The following is a 17,076-nucleotide window of genomic DNA, read 5'->3' as shown; positions in this document are numbered from 1 at the left end:
GAGAAGTTTGCGAACGGTCTCACTATCGAATAGTGAAAGAGAGAGAAAGAGTGCGATGCTACACGAATAGCTGTGAGTTTCAATATCTGTAATTTATATAACTGGATTAATTAAAATAATTCGTTTGCATTAAAAAAAAAAAAAGTTGTTTCTGAAACTTATTTCTTACCTACATACATTCGCTTCCTTCATGCATCACTCGGCAGTCACTGTGACTTGTGCACTCACGACTGCACCGGTGCACTGTGGCACCGCTCATCTCTAATTTCCACACTCTGCTGTTTTTGTTGTTCTATTTTACCAAACGTTTAGCTGCGGAAAATATTTATTTTTGACGCTATTTATTTGTGAAATGGTGAATGATAAAAAGCGACGTTCGCGCTCCCGGGAGCGTTACAGAGACGAGCGTGGCGTAGCCACAGCCGACAGAGATCGGGAGCGTGAGCGAGAGCGCGAACGGGAGCGGGAGCGACAGCGGGACAGAGATATGTCGAGGCACAGAGAGCGAGATGCGCGCGACAGACAAATGGACAGAGAAAAGGATCGGCGACAACGACGATCCCGTTCCAGGTAAGTTAAATAAGTTACTATGAAAAGTATGTGACAAATCATAAATCCATTTGCAGGGAGGACCGTGCCAGACGTAGTGGACGCTCACCGGAGCGTCAGCGTCAGGTGCGTGAAAGGTCGCGGGAGCGTGGATCACGCAATGGCGAGCCAGAGAAGAAGCCCAAATTGGAAAATTCTGGGACAGTGAAAGGCGAAACGACCGACCCGTCCAGTAAGTCAGAGGATGAACAAATGGATACCAAGGGCGATGGCAAAGTAAAGAAGGAACCTCTATCGCTGGAGGAGTTGCTGGACAAGAAGAAACGTGAGGAAGAGGCGCGCAGTAAGCCCGTTTTCCTTACCAAAGAGCAGCGAGCCGCTGAGGCGCTGAAGCGTCGTCAAGAAGAGGTGGAACGCTTGCGTGCCGTACGAGATGCTGCACGGGATCAACTACAAGCGAGCAGCAGTAAATCAATTACCGGCATAGCCACAGCATCTGCATCCATGCCGGTAGCCATGCCGCCGCCAGCTCCCGCAAAGCCGGAACGTCGTGATCGTGGAGGAGATCGAGGTGAACGTGGCGGGGATCGGGATCGCGACAAGGATAGCAAACGTGTTGAGGATCTAACGCACAAGGATAAGGAAAAGGAACTGGAAGCCATACGTGAACGTTATCTTGGCATTGTGAAAAAGAAGCGACGAGTGCGCCGCCTCAACGACCGCAAATTCGTCTTCGACTGGGATGCGGGAGAAGACACCTCCATAGATTACAATAACTTGTATAAGGAGCGCCATCATGTGCAGTTCTTCGGGCGCGGCAATGTGGCTGGCATCGACATTAAAGAGCAAAAGCGCACACAGAGCAAATTCTATGGCGATCTGCTGGAGAAGCGACGCACCGAAGCCGAAAAGGAACAGGAGAAAGTGCGCTTGAAGAAGATGAAGCGCAAGGAGGATAAACAAAAATGGGATGATCGCCATTGGTCCGAGAAGGACAACGACGAGATGACCGAGCGCGATTGGCGCATCTTTCGTGAGGACTACAACATTACCATTAAAGGCGGCAAAATACCCAATCCCATTCGCAGCTGGAGCGAGTCCGGCTTCCCGCCTGAAATTATTGAAATCATCGATTCGGTCGGCTACAAGGAGCCGACGCCCATCCAGCGACAGGCTATACCCATTGGCCTGCAGAATCGCGATATTATTGGCGTTGCCGAGACCGGCTCTGGCAAGACTTTGGCGTTTCTTATACCGCTGCTTTCGTGGATTCAGTCACTGCCCAAGATCGAGCGTTTGGAGGATGTGGATCAGGGTCCTTATGCAATTATTATGGCGCCCACGCGTGAATTGGCCCAGCAAATTGAGGAGGAGACAATCAAGTTTGGCCAGCCACTGGGAATACGCACTGTGGTCGTCGTTGGTGGCTTGTCCAGGGAGGAGCAGGGCTTCCGCTTGCGTCTGGGCTGCGAAATAGTTATCGCCACACCTGGTCGTCTGATTGATGTCCTCGAGAATCGGTATCTGGTGCTCAATCAGTGCACCTACATTGTGCTCGATGAAGCAGATCGCATGATTGACATGGGTTTCGAGCCGGACGTACAAAAGATTCTGGAATATATGCCGGTGACAAATCTGAAACCCGACACGGAGGAGGCCGAGGACGAGAAGAAACTAATGGAGAACTTCTACACAAAGAAGAAGTACAGGCAGACGGTGATGTTTACGGCAACAATGCCGCCAGCTGTGGAGCGTTTGGCACGCTCCTATTTACGTCGTCCGGCCACGGTGTATATCGGTTCTGTGGGTAAGCCGACGGAGCGTACCAACCAAATCGTTTACATGATGGGCGAGAATGACAAACGCAAGAAGCTCATGCAGATCCTGTCGGCCGGCATTGAGCCACCAGTTATCATATTCGTCAACCAGAAGAAGGGCGCCGATGTGCTGGCCAAGGGATTGGAGAAGCTCGGGTACAACTCCTGCACGTTGCACGGCGGCAAAGGGCAGGAGCAGCGTGAATATGCATTGGCAGCGCTCAAGTCTGGGGCCAAGGATATACTGGTGGCCACTGATGTGGCTGGTCGTGGTATCGACATCAAAGACGTATCGCTGGTCATCAACTATGACATGGCCAAGTCCATTGAGGACTATACGCATCGTATTGGACGTACAGGTCGCGCGGGCAAGACGGGTGTTGCCATATCCTTTGTTACCAAGGACGACAGCAGTCTGTTCTACGACCTAAAGCAGTGCGTCACAGCCAGTCCCGTGTCCGTGTGTCCGCCGGAGCTCATGAATCACCCCGAGGCACAGCACAAACCCGGCACAGTGGTCACTAAGAAACGACGCGAGGAGAAAATATTTGCCTAAGATTTTAAAGAAACTGGTATCGAAGTTTTTCTGGATTAATTAATTAATAATAAATTAATTAAAAACAAAAAGTCCAAAGGTTGGCAAGAAAAGAAAAATCCATTAATAATATTTTGTCGGTTTTTACTGTTTTTATTTCTTTTTTGCAACTTTTGGCTTTGGGGAATGCTCAGATTGCTCATCTCATCAATCGCAAAAAGAATGCATTTCGACTCTGCTTGGAGTCCATAGGTAAATACTTGTCGTAGAAATTGAGGATCACCTCCTGAATCTTGAAGCCAAACTTCTGATACAACATGACTGCCGGATTGCTGGCGGAGACATGAAGCGTAATATCCTTGGACATGCAGGTCTGAATGAGATGGTACAGCATAAAAGTGGCTATTCCAGCACGCTGCCAATTGTGGCGCACAGCCATAAAGGAAATATACGCCTCATTGTAGCCCACATCCGGCACCAGGAATCCACATCCAATGACCAGTTTTTTATAGAGCGCGACCACGCTGTAGTCCGGATAGCTGAGGCAGTCACTCACTGCAACAAACATGGAGATTAAGTTAGGTACTAGAGCAACTCTAACAACACCAACTCACCATCGATGCCCGGCCAGAAAACGCTCTGAAGTAGCGCATTGACTGCCGGTATATGTTGCGGCCGCACGTAGCAGAAGTCTATGGTGGAGCGGCTGGGATAGCATCGATTGACGCGATGCTGCAGCTCGCACATCAGACGCAGCCAAGGTGGACCCATACTCTGGCTGCGATATATGAACGGATGCAGGACACGCTGCGTGTATGGCGATTCGAAGAGTTCGTATTCGGTGCTGCCGACAATGCGGGCATAGAAGGAACTGCGGTTGTTTGGATGGCCCTGCTCGAGCAGCTGATAGCGATCTAAAATTTGCGCCTGTTGCTTTGCCAGCTGCAGACGGGTACGTGCCATGGGATCAATGTGCTCATCCAGATTGAATATGGGTCGATTATGCTCCCGCTTCCACTTCCGCACGCTCAGCTTGCGGTAGAGCCGGCGCACATAGGCGGGTATATCGCTCTGGCGGTGCTGGTCAAGCATGAACATTTTGTGCAGTTGCTGATAGAGCTGTTGCTCCTCATTTAGAGTCATTGGACGAAGCTGTTGCTGCGGACTTTCCTGATGCGAGACCGGCTCTATTGCCGTCTCCTGCAGCCAGGGCCAGTTTCGACGCGGCTGCCTTATAAAGCCGCTTGGCTTACAAGGCTCCAGATTGATGTTGCCTTTTACTTCTGTCTCCAGCTCCAGATCATCCTGCTCTTGTTTCGATTCTAGTGGCTCTTCCTTGACTTGTGACGCCTCCTGCTGTTGCTGCTGCTCCTGTGCCTGATAATTCGTCACCTGTACTATGCGCGGCTGATACGCGTCGCTCTCCTCCGTCTGCTGCTCTGTCTCCATGGGCTCCTCTTCGCTTTCAGAGCTGCTAGACGATAGCTTTTGCTGTTCCACCTTTGGCATTATCTCTGCCTTCGTTTCCGTTTGTCTCTCCATCTTCGTTTCCGTTTCGGCTGTAGTCACCACAGACTCTGTTGGCGGCAAGACAAAATTATGTTCCAGGTCAAACAGGCCGGTACCGGGCGTTTCCAGTGGTACTTCGAGCGGCGCTTCCAGCAGCGCATCTGACATGAAAAAGTCCCCTTTGCAGCCAGCACCAATCAACGGAGGTGGCATAAACATGCTCAGATCATCGCCACCCAAGCTCTCGGCCAGAAAATCCATCAGGCTTGCCTGAACGCTGCTTAACGACGGTAACAATGCTGCCGGTTCTGACTCCCCTGACTGTTGCAGCTCCTCGGGCTCCTCCTGCTGCTGTGGCTCAGCTGGTTGCCCCACGATTGGGAACTTCGGTAGGCGACCCATGTACGGACTACCAAAAAGATATATTTGTTTTATTTTATAAATTTCTGTACGAAATTCTAAAATTAATCTTTGCTCACATGGCACGCGCACAGCCCTCGCTGGGTGGCGCCGGCGGCAAACCTTCTGCAATTTCCTCCGTTGTGGTATGGTTTGGTTGGATATCGCTCAAATGATCCGTGACAGATAAATCGCTGCTGCAGCTGGTCTCATCCAGTGCTGGCAAGCGACGATCCGTGCGGAGCTGCTGACGTTCTAACAGTCGCTGCTCATCTGAAAAGATATAATTCCATGAACACTTCGTACTGATTTCGAAGTATAAAATATGTTTACATTCAGCGCGCACGCTGCGTGGCGTTAAATTCGGTTTAGCCAGTCGCCACCAGCCATGCTCCAGGCACACACTGACACCAGACTGAAAATACTCTGGGCTGTTGTGGGACAAAGCGCCCGAAACGGAACCTGCCCATTGCTTGCGACGACGTCTGTTGGTTATAGTTATCAATAAGCCGTTGATTTTCATCTGCCACCAAACTAAATTCACTCACACGCGTGGCTCAAAAATGTAGTTCCAGTTCTTGTCAACAAAGCTGATGATGTGCGTCCGCCAGTGAAAATATCCGTGATGGCTCAAGCCCTTCGATTTAATTGATAAATTATAGAGTGTCAGCGTCAACACTAATAGCCAGGGTATGCGCTGTCGAACAAAGCGCTCCTTGGGTACTACTTCGCCTGCGTCTGGCTCGTTGCGTACGCATTTAATACACGTGAAATCGAAGAAGACATCACCCAGTAAATCGCCAGGCGTGCTGGCATGTGGCAGACACTTGATGTGCACGCTCTGCTCACATTTCTGGCAATCCAAATAGTTGTCATCCTCTATAGCAGCTTGGCAATAGCTACATCGGCATTCTGTATCTTCAGTCGACTGGGAACGCGACATGGCAAACGCTTAACAAATGTAAACAGCTTTGATAATAACAATTTGTTGCGCCGTTTTATTGAAATGCGCTAGAGGTGTTGCCAGATTGGCAAAAATACCAAAAATTGTGCTCAACGATGCCAGACACTTGCTGTACCACCTCTTTTCAGGAGTATTTTCATTTTTGTTAATGAATATGATCACCAACCATAGCGATATGACAAATCCAGCTACGTATTTTAGCTTCAAAGTTGTGGATAACGCATTCGCTGTACAAATATTCAATTTTATGACATCGATACCGTAGCTGTGATCTTTTGTCAACTCACGGGACCAGTTGCTCATAAACGATAGCTTATGCTAATATTCTAGTATTTTATTTCGGCGCAATGTGTTTAAATTGTTTAAAAAAAAACGTTGCCAAATACGCTTAGCTGCGTTTGCAATGTGAAATATGATTTAATTGCTTTGGCGAAAAATATTTTCTTTGTTGCCAAATCTAAATGAAATCATTAACATTAACTTTCCACAATTAAGCTCAAAGGTGTGCTTCAGATACGGACGGGCCCATTTCGTTTGAACGCTAGCAGCGTGCTCTATTTTCGGTGCTCGACCCTAAGCGTCCTAGCCGAGCAAATATGTACTACATGCATACAGTGTACCAATAATGTTTTCGTACAGCAACTTTTTTTTGGGAGCGAATAAGACATATGTATATGTAGTAAGAAATGTAAATCAAAAGTCTTAGGTATGTATGCATGTATGTATATATAGCATTAGCTTATCAATCCTTGTACTGCTCATTGACAAATTGAATATATTCTTCGTCAAGAAAGCAGTATTTGTTTTGACCCACATGACGCTCATACGAAATGCGATTGTTTCTTACGCGAAATACGTAGGTTGTGTATGGACAGTCGTCGTCAGCCATCAGATTCTTGATCTTGCAGAGAAGACTGTGCAGCAGTTGCAGACGCTTGTTCAATTTAGATTCATGTTTCTGCAATGGCGAAATAATTGTGTGACTTTTGGCTTTTGCATAAATACAAAAACCGTAGAAATGGTTACCTTATATAAGTCAGAAATTTGAATTGTTTCAATTGGCTGTGTTACCAGGGCTTTTTCATTGAAGTGCGCCAATCTGAGCTGCTTGATGCCGACGAAATGGGCTTGAAAGAGCCACTCAGGTTCAATATTCTTCTCCCGTGTATAGTCGGGACCGTTTTTCATCTGACGAACTTTGGCCATTGTAAAGCGCAGCTGCTTAAGTACGTCAGGATCGTTTCTAAACGTGTATGAAGTAGTACAAAAGCTCTTTGATAGTTTGTGAAAGTGCTTACAAATCGCCAAGCGGCTCTGTATTATCCACGCCCGACATTTCAGCCGAGTAAAGTATCCTAAATATTCCCAGATGCGCGCTGAAGTTTGCATAGATTTGCTTCCGCTGGTCAAGCCTCTGCTCCACATCGGGTAGATCACCTGGCGTATCTAGGATGGACCAATATATATATATATATATATTTTTTTTTTTAATTTTTTTTTTATTGACATTGGAACCCTTGTAAACTTACCAACAAATAAATTCTTGCGTAGCTCATATTGATAACTTTCACGTGGTGAGGGATTTACTGCATTTTTAATAGACTTAATATAAATACAATCCTTAAAATGTATGGCCGCAAAATCTGTATTGCGGCCGTAATTAATTTCTTTTAGAGCGCCACGAGCTGTGCAAATATCAAATTTTGGTCGTTGATTTTGCGACATGATGTAGTGCAATGTTTTTTGTTTCAGATAATGATCAGGATCAGATATGCTAAAGATCATATCTTGATAGCCCTTGGCCAAGTCGATTGGATATTCATCAGGGTTGGGCTGACGGTAAAAGCCAATGCTTTTTGGAGTTTTAAGTATTCGTTCGTCCACGTCATATGTCGTCACGTTATGCACATTAATATTTTGCAATTTCACGTTAATATCACTTACTATGTCTTTATAGCAAGCTAGATGTACCACCGTTTTTTCTGCCATTGCAATGGATATTCTTTTGAAATTTGTATTTTCTATTTGGAAATAGTAGTTATAATAATTTATTTGTCATAACCACTCGTAACTTAGTTTCTGTTTCTGTTTAAATTTGTCAGCGAAGCTTGCCTCGGTACCCAACTTACACTGTTAAAAGTCACAGTTAAAATGAATATGTGTGTATGCATATACATATATGCTTAGCTGTCTTACGCTCCATTTGGCACTGTTAAAATCACCCGTTTTTGAAAATTTGTGCGCGCGAATTCATGTTGATCGACTACACGTCCACTGTTAAATCGCGACGCATTAACAGAGCTTTTCGTTAACATTAAATTTAACGCCACTGTTGTTTACGTAGTCATGTGAGTCATTTAACAGTGCTCGTAAACCATTAATAAGGGGGATCCAGTGAATATTGGCATTGTATGAACAGACATAATGAGTCATATTTGAAATCTGAACTTGCTGCCAGGTCCATTTTTGCCCATTAAAATTCTTCGTCGCGCACTCGCATTTATGTATTTTCGCTTGAGCAAAGCTAACGGCCAAGTGTTCAAATATATTTTATTTCTTATATTTTTTAAGCACTGAATATTTTTGCAAGTTTAAGTATGCGTAAGTGTGGAATGATTTTATCTTTTTGGTTTTTAGCTTTTTAATACATATTTATTAATTCTAAATATGTCAGTCACTGTAAAAATTTTAAATATACATATGTGATTTAACAAATTTGATTACATAGATAACAGAAATTGAGGAAAAAATGGACAACAGTTGAAAAATTTGGACAATTTCCGCAAATTACTTAGGACCCGCGCCCTCTGCCAATAACTAACAATCATAACGGCGTATCACTTAATTGACTTAATGAGTTGTCCCGTGCGATTGGCGCATCCACTTGGGTATTGACAAAGTTGCGATCGAGACCCTCAAAGAATTTCAAACCCGTCGCATTCTCAATGTCTCGCACATCGCAGAGCAGCGTATGCAGGTCGGTGTCATCATTAAGCGTTGTATTGGGCATTACATAGGCCTCTGCATACGGTGTACCATTGACTTCCTTTGGATCGATGATGATGATTTTGAAGAAGTGCGTGGGTATCGCGACAATGGTATTGTCTTCTGGCTGAAATTCCAAGTACCAATTGTTGTTCATTTCCCGTGGCAAGTAGATGGATCCGGTATATACAAAAATAATGCCGTACTTTTCGGTCATGCTGTGTACATAGTGCAACAATCGCTCCCAGATGGTCGCATTGAAGCCGCGACTCAGAAACGGTTTGATGTTCGACATGAAGAAGACACGCGCCGCCTCCGATTGCTGATACAAGATGCCACACGGCGGGACTGAGCGTGAGCGATGCCGCACCGCAAGATCCCGAAAATCCCGGCCAATAGCATTTGTATAGCTAGAGACATCCACACGTTCGCACATCCATTGAATGGCTGAGTTACGACGATCGAACGAGGTGACAAAGTTGAAAGTTTCATTTAGACTGATCTCGTTCATGCTGGGGAATCCATACTTCATAATGGAGCCCATCTGGTGCGATTCACTATCGGCAATAACATCGCAATATTCGTTGAACGCCTTCACATCAAAGATATCTAGCTGAAATATAGGTAAATCTCAGTATTAAATTTTCGGAAACAGGCTGCCCAGGGGCGGGGCACTTTACCAGGCCATAAAGTTTGCGCCGTATGAAATAGGCATGCGGATTGTGCTGTTCCAATGTCTTAATATTACGGATCACATGCTGGTGCTGATAGTAGGCGCCCAAGGCAAAGAATGTACCGGCTGTGGCAGCAACAATAGCCAGTTTACCACTTAAGGGCATGTCCATTTCCACATTTCCACCAGCTACTAGTGCAGGGCTATGAAATTTACAAAACAAATTGAAAAAGAAAACTAAAAATTTTCGATTCGATTCTAAAGCGTGTTTAATTATTTCTCTATTAGAAATTTCTATTGAGAGTTGTAAATCAAAGTAATGTATGCGCCGGATGTATCAAAGATTATTGAATTGATTGACTGGAATCAGAACCAGAAACACAAATTTAGCTATTATCAAAACTATTTGTGAATTACAAAATATGAAATGAAAACACAAAATTAGAAACCTTCACGTTAGTAAACTATTTTTCATATTTTCTCTAATATATACAATATTATAATATTTTATATATATTTTTTAAAGACTTTTACTAATTTCATTTGTGTTTCATTTCAACTTTAAGCCCTCCTAAAAGTATGCTTATAAAAATACATACATTATTATTATTATTATTATTTTTTTTTAATATGGTTTTATTGCAGCTTTTCTTGTTGTTAAAAATTGTATTGTAAAAATATTGTAAATAGTGTAAATACTGGCTTTTAGCCCATAATTTAAGTTAAGGTTTAATGATGTCTGCGCTGTATAGTCTAAGACAAGAAGCTGCAATAAAAGAATTCTAAAAAAAAAAAAAAAAATAAATAAAAAAATATTTACTTTTTTTTGGATCTAATCTCAACATTAATTAACCAAGTGATTTGTGTCGAAGCTGTGAGCCGCAGCTTGCGACCGCTTGGCAAATGTTGAAAGTTTTCGTGTAACATAATTCTTTGGTGCAAGTCCTAGCCGTGAAAATATAGTGCTGCCAACACTTTTACTGTGCAGTTGCCAACTGCATTAAGTCAATCAGAAAAGTTGCAGTCGCCGTAACCGGAAAACCCAAAGAGCGAAGCCCTTGTCTTTTGCTCTGCCAGGATCTACTCCGGCAACGCAACGCCTCTCACACCCCGCCCCGAGCAAGTTTATAATAAGAGACCAGTGCAACGGCTGAATAAACCAAAAAAGGCAGCATTAAGATTTATTCGACAAATCTCGTCGTATTTTGTTATGCTTAAAAATGTTAGTTACGGATTTATAGTTTTTGGGTTCAAGTCCAAAACTTTTTCGTTGCGTCCATTGTGAAAAGTTTCCGCATTGACAGCAGGAACAAGAACTACAAAAGGATGTTGGCCAACAAATGGGCAGAGTGGGCAACATAGGCATGCGAATGATTTGCATATTGTTTAAGCTATAGAATTTTGTATAATTTTAATAAAGTATCAAATTGTCCTGAGGACGGGTTCATTTTGTATAGAATGTGTGTATATACATATAAAAATTTCAATTTTACATTAATAAAAGTCATTAAAAAATTAAAAGGTATGTATTTGTATATGAAAATTGGTTTACTTGAAGATTTCTAATTATATTGGCTTGAATTTATTATAATTAATATTTTATGCTTCATGTCTACAACTATAACTAAATTATTTTCCACTTATATATATATATATATATAAAAACAACAACAAATTGTTTCTTTTGAAAGAACAAATGTTCGCTGTGACCCTAAATAAGGTCACGTGCTGAACCGTTACTTTTCAAATTTTGCTTTTTGCCTTTTGTTTGAAATATAATTTATAGTCGAATGCTTTTAATGACAAACGACTTTTGGGTGTAAGTAAAGCCCTAAGCTCCCACTGCTGCTTCTGCTACCGGGTTCTACTGGATTCCACTGCCTGCCGAAACGGCACTTTCCGACCCCTGTTCGCCCACTTGTCAGTGGCACAAAGGAGCTGCGGGCAAAAGTTTTGTGACACTCGAGCGAACAAAGTTAAGAGTAAAATGCGCCAAAAGTGCAGTAAATTTTTTTTCTGGTGGTAGAGGAGGGGGACACGAAACAAAATTATTTTAATTCGCTGCGAGGACGCACAAGTGGGTCTACCACTTGGGCATCCAAATGCTCAATAAGTGTCCTGCAGCTGCTCTAGGGCTAGTGCTCCCGCCCAGCCGCAGGCTTGCCAATTAATTCCTGTAGTCTAATTGCTGCTTCGCTCCAATTCATTAGCGTGGGCGTCAAATAAACTGAGACTCGGCTGCGCATCGGCATATTGATTGACGCCTGAAGTTGGGCTGAGGTGTAGAGGCATCGTCGTCCCATCTTAACTGCTCAAGTGCTCAAGGGTTTTTGCGGATTTTCTAATCAACGAGCCTCACGAAATTTGCATAATTGAAATGCCGCCTCACGTTCGCCAGGTGTGCCATCTCTCTTTCTCCCTCTCTCTCTCTCTCCCTCTCTCTCTCTCTCTGTGTGTGGGTCCGTGACCAAAGTGCTGAAAACTTGCCACGCCCACTTCGGCAGAAACATCGTCGACAACTCGGGCTCGGCGCCTGAGCGATTGACTTGCTAAGTGCCTGAAATTTGTCGCTTCATTTGGTGTCTCATAAATAAATTATTATGCTCCGGCACCCATAATCAGGTGTCCCACAAATCTGATTTGAGCCAAGCAATTAGCCGATAACAGAGAGTCCCTGAGTGGAATTTTCTACTAATTATTTGTTACCCCCGGGCGCACAGCTGCCAAAAGGCGTCAAACTTTTGAATTTATTGTCGTATAGGTTATCTTCCAGCTAATAAGGGTAAATTACGGTTTAGTTGTATCATATAAGAGCATTTACTGAGCAGATTAAAAATTTTTTTTATTTTTTATTTTTTTTAGCTTACGGCTAAATATCGGTTAAGCCTTAAGTCATGTTTATTATTATATTCATTATTATATTATTATTATATATCTATATACATATATGAATATAAGAGAATATATGTACGAAATATATTCAATTTGATCGTTTAACAGCCTTTTTGGCATATTTATAATTCGACATTTCATATCAACAATTAATATTAAGAAAATTCATTATTTGATGAGTTTCTATATAATAACTAAAATAAATATCCTATACAAGAATTCCCTTAGGAATTATAAATAATAAATTTTTAAACAAAATTTTTAAATATTGTTTGCCTGATTTTTCTTTACACCCAAAAGTACTAATATTTATAGCTTATCCTAAAATATTGATTTTAAAAGCGCTTTAATCGGGAACTGATTGAAGTAAATTTATATATAGTGAAACGCATTTTCCACATAGCTTATTATTATAGTTTATTATTACACAATAATTATAGGGGAACTACATAGTGACGTACATACTTAAGCACACAAATTCAAGTTCAGCTATTAGTTTAATGTTTGTCATACGCATGTGCCATTGTGCTCTCTCTCCCCTTTATCTTTCTTTCGCTCTCTGCCTTACTCCCACATTAGAATGAGATTAGCTAAAAGTGTTTATTAAATAATTAACGCCAATGTTAAATACCCGGCGCCCTCTCGAGCTCTCTGCTTTTGTTGCGCTGTTTGTTATCTCTAGAGTTCTGATGGAGAGAGCACAGACACGAAGACGCCGATCGGCTCGAATTTGATATGTGATCGTGCTTGAACTGATACACGATGAACATCGTTGATTATTTATTACATATATTTCCAAAGAAGTTTTTTTTACGAATATAAAATAAGAAACGGATAATGTAACCAGGCTAATATTGGAATAAAAAATGAAATTTGGATCGAATAAAATTCAAATATTATGCTTTGGGATAATGCTTGTCCATTAATCTTAAAAATATATTATTAATCATATTATATGTATATAAGGCTTGATAATATTATTATTTATGTTCACCATATTTTATATGTAAATATAATCCTATTACAAAATTATTCCATAATTTTCCGATTACACGTTGAGCTCTTCGAACTTCATTTTTCGTACTGTTCCGTGTCACGCAATCAGAGCTCACATCCATCTCTAGATGAAAGTGTTATTTTCTGTCTCATGCGCTCGTGAGCTGGTCTGCCAGTCAGTCAGTCGATCAGACGTTAGTTGAGCAAGCACCATTGAGCGCTACGGAGCTGCTAAATTGGTCTCTATTGGGGCAACGTACGTAGGCGAAGGCTTACGCATTATTTCTATAACTATTCGAGTGTTACAAAGAAATAGTCATGCGCTTGCTTACGATCGTACTTGTTGTGATAGCTGCTCTTAACATAGTTGTTGGTAGGTTATAATGTTTTCTATATATATATGTCTGCTTTATTTACAAATTTCTAAAAATAATTAATTAGCGGCACCTTCGAATGAAGCTGCCACTACCGAGCTACCTGAGGAAGATCATTGTGATCACAAGTTAACCAAATCGAATAAGTACCTGGACTATCCATTCTGGAAGAAGTTCTTCAAACATTTGGTACCTTTTACCAGCAGCTCACGTTCCAAGATGCAGTTCTTTCTATTCAAACGGGATTTCCCTGACTGCGGCCGTGAACTGTTTGCCAATGATGATGAGACGCTGGCACGTTCCGGTTTCGATGCACGTCATCCCACAAGGTAAGTGATCTTATATGGAATTTTTACTCAGCTTCCAATGCACGCAGCTGATAAGAGATTGGAAATAGTTGCATTGCATACGATTATAAATTGTGCATTTGTTATGCAAGACAGTCGTGTATTACGTTTGATAATTATATATTAGTAGTTCTCCACGATATTTCCCATTTGAAAAATATTTATTTTGCATCATTTTGGTAACAGTTTTGCTTGATGCAAAAACAAATATCCGTTAGGCCAAACGAACTGTTTTTTATTTGTATTATTTGTATTATTTACTCACATGTTAAAACTGGTTTGCTTTTTTTATCAGCACACAGTACTCTGAGTGAGACTCGGGCATGTTCTTATTGACGACTTAGTCTGTAGAGAGTTATGCAAATTAGCAAACTTTAGAAACTATATAATACTAAATTAGTAATGAAATATTATTGACATCAAAAATGTTCCTTGAAAAAAGATTAATGATAGCTTTAATTATATACATGCATATAGAATTTATTACTTAGGCTATGTCTTAGGTGAACCGCATTTTGTTTATATTCGACTTTTATCTCAGACCTCTATAACTATTACTAAAAGTGGCTATAGGGTATTTTCTAGTCAACTAATTGTGAATCGCACATTTCATTGTATTACGTTTTGTTTGTATTTTTTTTCTGCTGTGTTTTCGTGTCGTTTCCAAGCGCTTATCAATGAGTCATAAAACAGTTGCTTCGGGGCTGAGCCACACTAAATGAAGTCAAACTGTTTTTATTGTTGTCAGCAAATTATTAGCATGAAATTTTAACATTAAGCATTTAAATGTTAACACAAATAAGATAAGATAGGCAATACAGTCTATTTAACTGTTGCAAATAATTCCCCCGATATCTATTTAATTGAATTTGTATATTTTCAGAATTATTATACACGGCTGGATGAGTCAGGGCAAGGGTTCATTGAATCGGGATGTGAAGACCGCATATCTCAGTTTAACGAAGCCCAGGCCAAATGATACGGATGACGCAATCAGTGAGCCCAAAATGATGGCACCCCTTTATGAGGACTTCAATATCATTGTTTGTGATTGGAGCAAGATATCGTCGAATGTCAACTACTTTGGCGTGGCTGAAATGGTCGAGGATCTGGGCTATTTGCTGGCCGAGTTTGTGCGTTATCTTCATATGCGTGCGGATCTACGTTTCGACGATGTCTACCTCATTGGGCACTCGCTGGGCGCTCAGATTGCGGGCAGTGCCGGCAAACAGATCAGGCCACACCGCTTCAACACGATCTTTGCGCTGGATCCAGCGGGTCCTGCGTTCCGGGAGCAGTCCGATGAATATCGCATAGACGCAAGCGATGCACATTATGTGGAGTCCATTCATACGAGCATCGGTCTGGGCTTCGAACAGCCCGTGGGCCATTCCAGTTTCTATCCGAACTTTGGCAAAGATCAAAAGAAGTGCTACGTCTACGGCTGTTCGCATAAGCGTGCCCATGACTACTTTGCCGAGTCCATCAATAGCACTAAGGGCTTCTGGGGCATACGCTGTGAGCGCTTGTCGAAGAAAACTTGGGTGCTGCTGGATAACGATGGCGAGTATCGCATGGGCGGTGAGCCCTCAGATCCAAAGAATGGCACGTTCTACGTTAAGACCTATGACAAAAAGCCCTATGCTATGGGCACCATTAAAGCGCAGGCTGAGGCTTCCGCACAGCCCGAGAGAGTCACCGAAGTCTACCATTAAGGAAACGAAAATTATGAACTAACTGTGAATTATTGGTAAGAAACTGTTTTGGGTTAGTAGTTGCTCGAATATTCTAAAATACTTAAAATCTAATTAAATAAGAAAATATTCTCCTCATTAAAATAGTATCATTAAAAAGATTGTGGTTTAGTCGGCTGTGCTTGACTAAGAGTACTACTTGGAATATCGCGTTGTCATCTCTAACTATTTAAAAAGCAAGCATTGCTACAAGGCATTTAAATACATTAATAAAAACAATCAACATACATAACTTTTATATAAAATTCAAACTTTCCAGACAATTTGAAAAATATTCAATTTACTATGTATAAAATGGCTTATATGATATGGTTGATATGTCTCCTGTTGCTGAATGTGCTGTTGCTATCGAGCGCATTTCCACTGCCCAACTGGGATCCGAGTTATCTGGATGACGATATGGACTATCCGGATATACTTGATGACGAGGTGTACGAGTTGATGTTGCAACGTAGCATTAAATATCGTTATCCATATATGTTCAACCAACTGCCAGGACATCAGATCATGTAAAAGTTTCATTAGACATGCCACATACAATATATGAGTGTTACCAAAAATTGTTGTAGTGCAGCAAAGTTAATGCATTTTATCCTGCTTAATTAGCTGGCACTTAAATCATTCATAGGTCACTTGTGACCGAGCAACCTGGACTCAGAGCCTGAGCAAGCGCTAGGTACTGAGTGGGAGCAGGAGGACTTGAAGTAGGAGTGGGAGCGCGTGTCATTCTCTCTCAATTAGTCATTTAAAAGATAATTTTCATTTAATTAAAGCTATGTTGCATTCGTTTTAGGATTAGAGCTGAGTAGAAACAAGTGAAAATGGGAAATCGTTCAGGTTTTTGTAGAACAGAGCTTAGAGAAAGACCTATATATGCTGAACGTATGCCAGGGATTTAATATGACTTTGTTTACTTTTTCTTAGAAAAAGAATTGCTAATTGCTTTAAAGAATGTTAAAGAAAGGAGACGGTCTGGTAATTAGTTAGGTAAGAAAATTCAAGTTCTGTATGCCAATTAAAGTCTTTACTAATAAGCATCTGCATATTGTCTTTGAAACAGCTGAAGCAATTCATTTATTAAATTTCAATTAAAATGAACATCATTGAATTACAATACTTGATACGATTCCCGAATTGACAGCTGCCTAATGGCGATTATTTCATGATGGGCTAAGTGACAGCTTGAGAGGCATACGAAATGAATGATTTATGGGCATGTCGAATCTCAAATGTGTATTCATTTGAAATTCTCAGAGTGCATAATTTATGTAAAATGATTTTC

General features: G+C 41.7%; 4 protein-coding genes across 7 annotated transcripts; 2 read left to right on the top strand and 2 right to left on the bottom strand.

The window, feature by feature from the left end:
- Nucleotides 1–204: 204 nt before the first annotated feature.
- Nucleotides 205–3,020, top strand: LOC6576096 (probable ATP-dependent RNA helicase DDX23). Its single transcript, XM_002002063.4, has 2 exons — nt 205–570; nt 627–3,020. Exons 1-2 carry the CDS (start codon nt 353–355, stop codon nt 2,920–2,922), a joined length of 2,514 nt encoding a protein of 837 aa, XP_002002099.1. The 5' UTR covers nt 205–352; the 3' UTR covers nt 2,923–3,020.
- A 13-nt stretch (nt 3,021–3,033) lies between these two features.
- LOC6576095 (cysteine-rich protein 2-binding protein) lies at nt 3,034–5,843 on the bottom strand. Its single transcript, XM_002002062.4, has 5 exons — nt 5,358–5,843; nt 5,143–5,294; nt 4,890–5,082; nt 3,516–4,819; nt 3,034–3,456 (listed from the first exon to the last, which is right to left on the bottom strand). Exons 1-5 carry the CDS (start codon nt 5,750–5,752, stop codon nt 3,101–3,103), a joined length of 2,400 nt encoding a protein of 799 aa, XP_002002098.3. The 5' UTR covers nt 5,753–5,843; the 3' UTR covers nt 3,034–3,100.
- Nucleotides 5,844–6,086: 243 nt separating this feature from the next.
- Nucleotides 6,087–9,772, bottom strand: LOC6576094 (nuclease C1). Of its 4 annotated transcripts, none has more exons than XM_032728995.2 (5): nt 9,439–9,772; nt 7,303–9,371; nt 7,072–7,219; nt 6,800–7,016; nt 6,087–6,731 (listed from the first exon to the last, which is right to left on the bottom strand). In XM_032728995.2, the coding sequence occupies exons 1-2, from the start codon at nt 9,601–9,603 to the stop codon at nt 8,598–8,600; spliced, it is 939 nt and encodes a 312-aa protein (XP_032584886.1). In that variant the 5' UTR covers nt 9,604–9,772; the 3' UTR covers nt 6,087–6,731; nt 6,800–7,016; nt 7,072–7,219; nt 7,303–8,597. The 4 variants fall into 4 exon arrangements, with proteins under 4 accessions (XP_032584886.1, XP_032584888.1, XP_032584887.2 ...); XM_032728997.2 differs by having other exon boundaries at nt 7,303–9,367; nt 9,439–9,530; XM_032728996.2 differs by lacking the exon at nt 9,439–9,772 and having other exon boundaries at nt 6,087–6,763; nt 6,845–7,016; nt 7,303–7,930.
- Nucleotides 9,773–13,506: 3,734 nt separating this feature from the next.
- Nucleotides 13,507–16,021, top strand: LOC6576092 (phospholipase A1). Its single transcript, XM_032729026.2, has 3 exons — nt 13,507–13,692; nt 13,761–14,022; nt 14,924–16,021. Exons 1-3 carry the CDS (start codon nt 13,638–13,640, stop codon nt 15,753–15,755), a joined length of 1,149 nt encoding a protein of 382 aa, XP_032584917.1. The 5' UTR covers nt 13,507–13,637; the 3' UTR covers nt 15,756–16,021.
- The last annotated feature ends 1,055 nt before the right edge of the window (nt 16,022–17,076 follow it).

The sequence above is a fragment of the Drosophila mojavensis genome, unplaced genomic scaffold (genome assembly GCF_018153725.1).
Source record: "Drosophila mojavensis isolate 15081-1352.22 unplaced genomic scaffold, ASM1815372v1 contig_36, whole genome shotgun sequence".
In the NCBI taxonomy this organism is placed as follows: Eukaryota; Metazoa; Arthropoda; class Insecta; order Diptera; family Drosophilidae; genus Drosophila; species Drosophila mojavensis.
The sequence above is the reverse complement of the archived record's forward strand: the minus strand, read 5'-3'. Positions and strand labels throughout refer to the sequence as shown.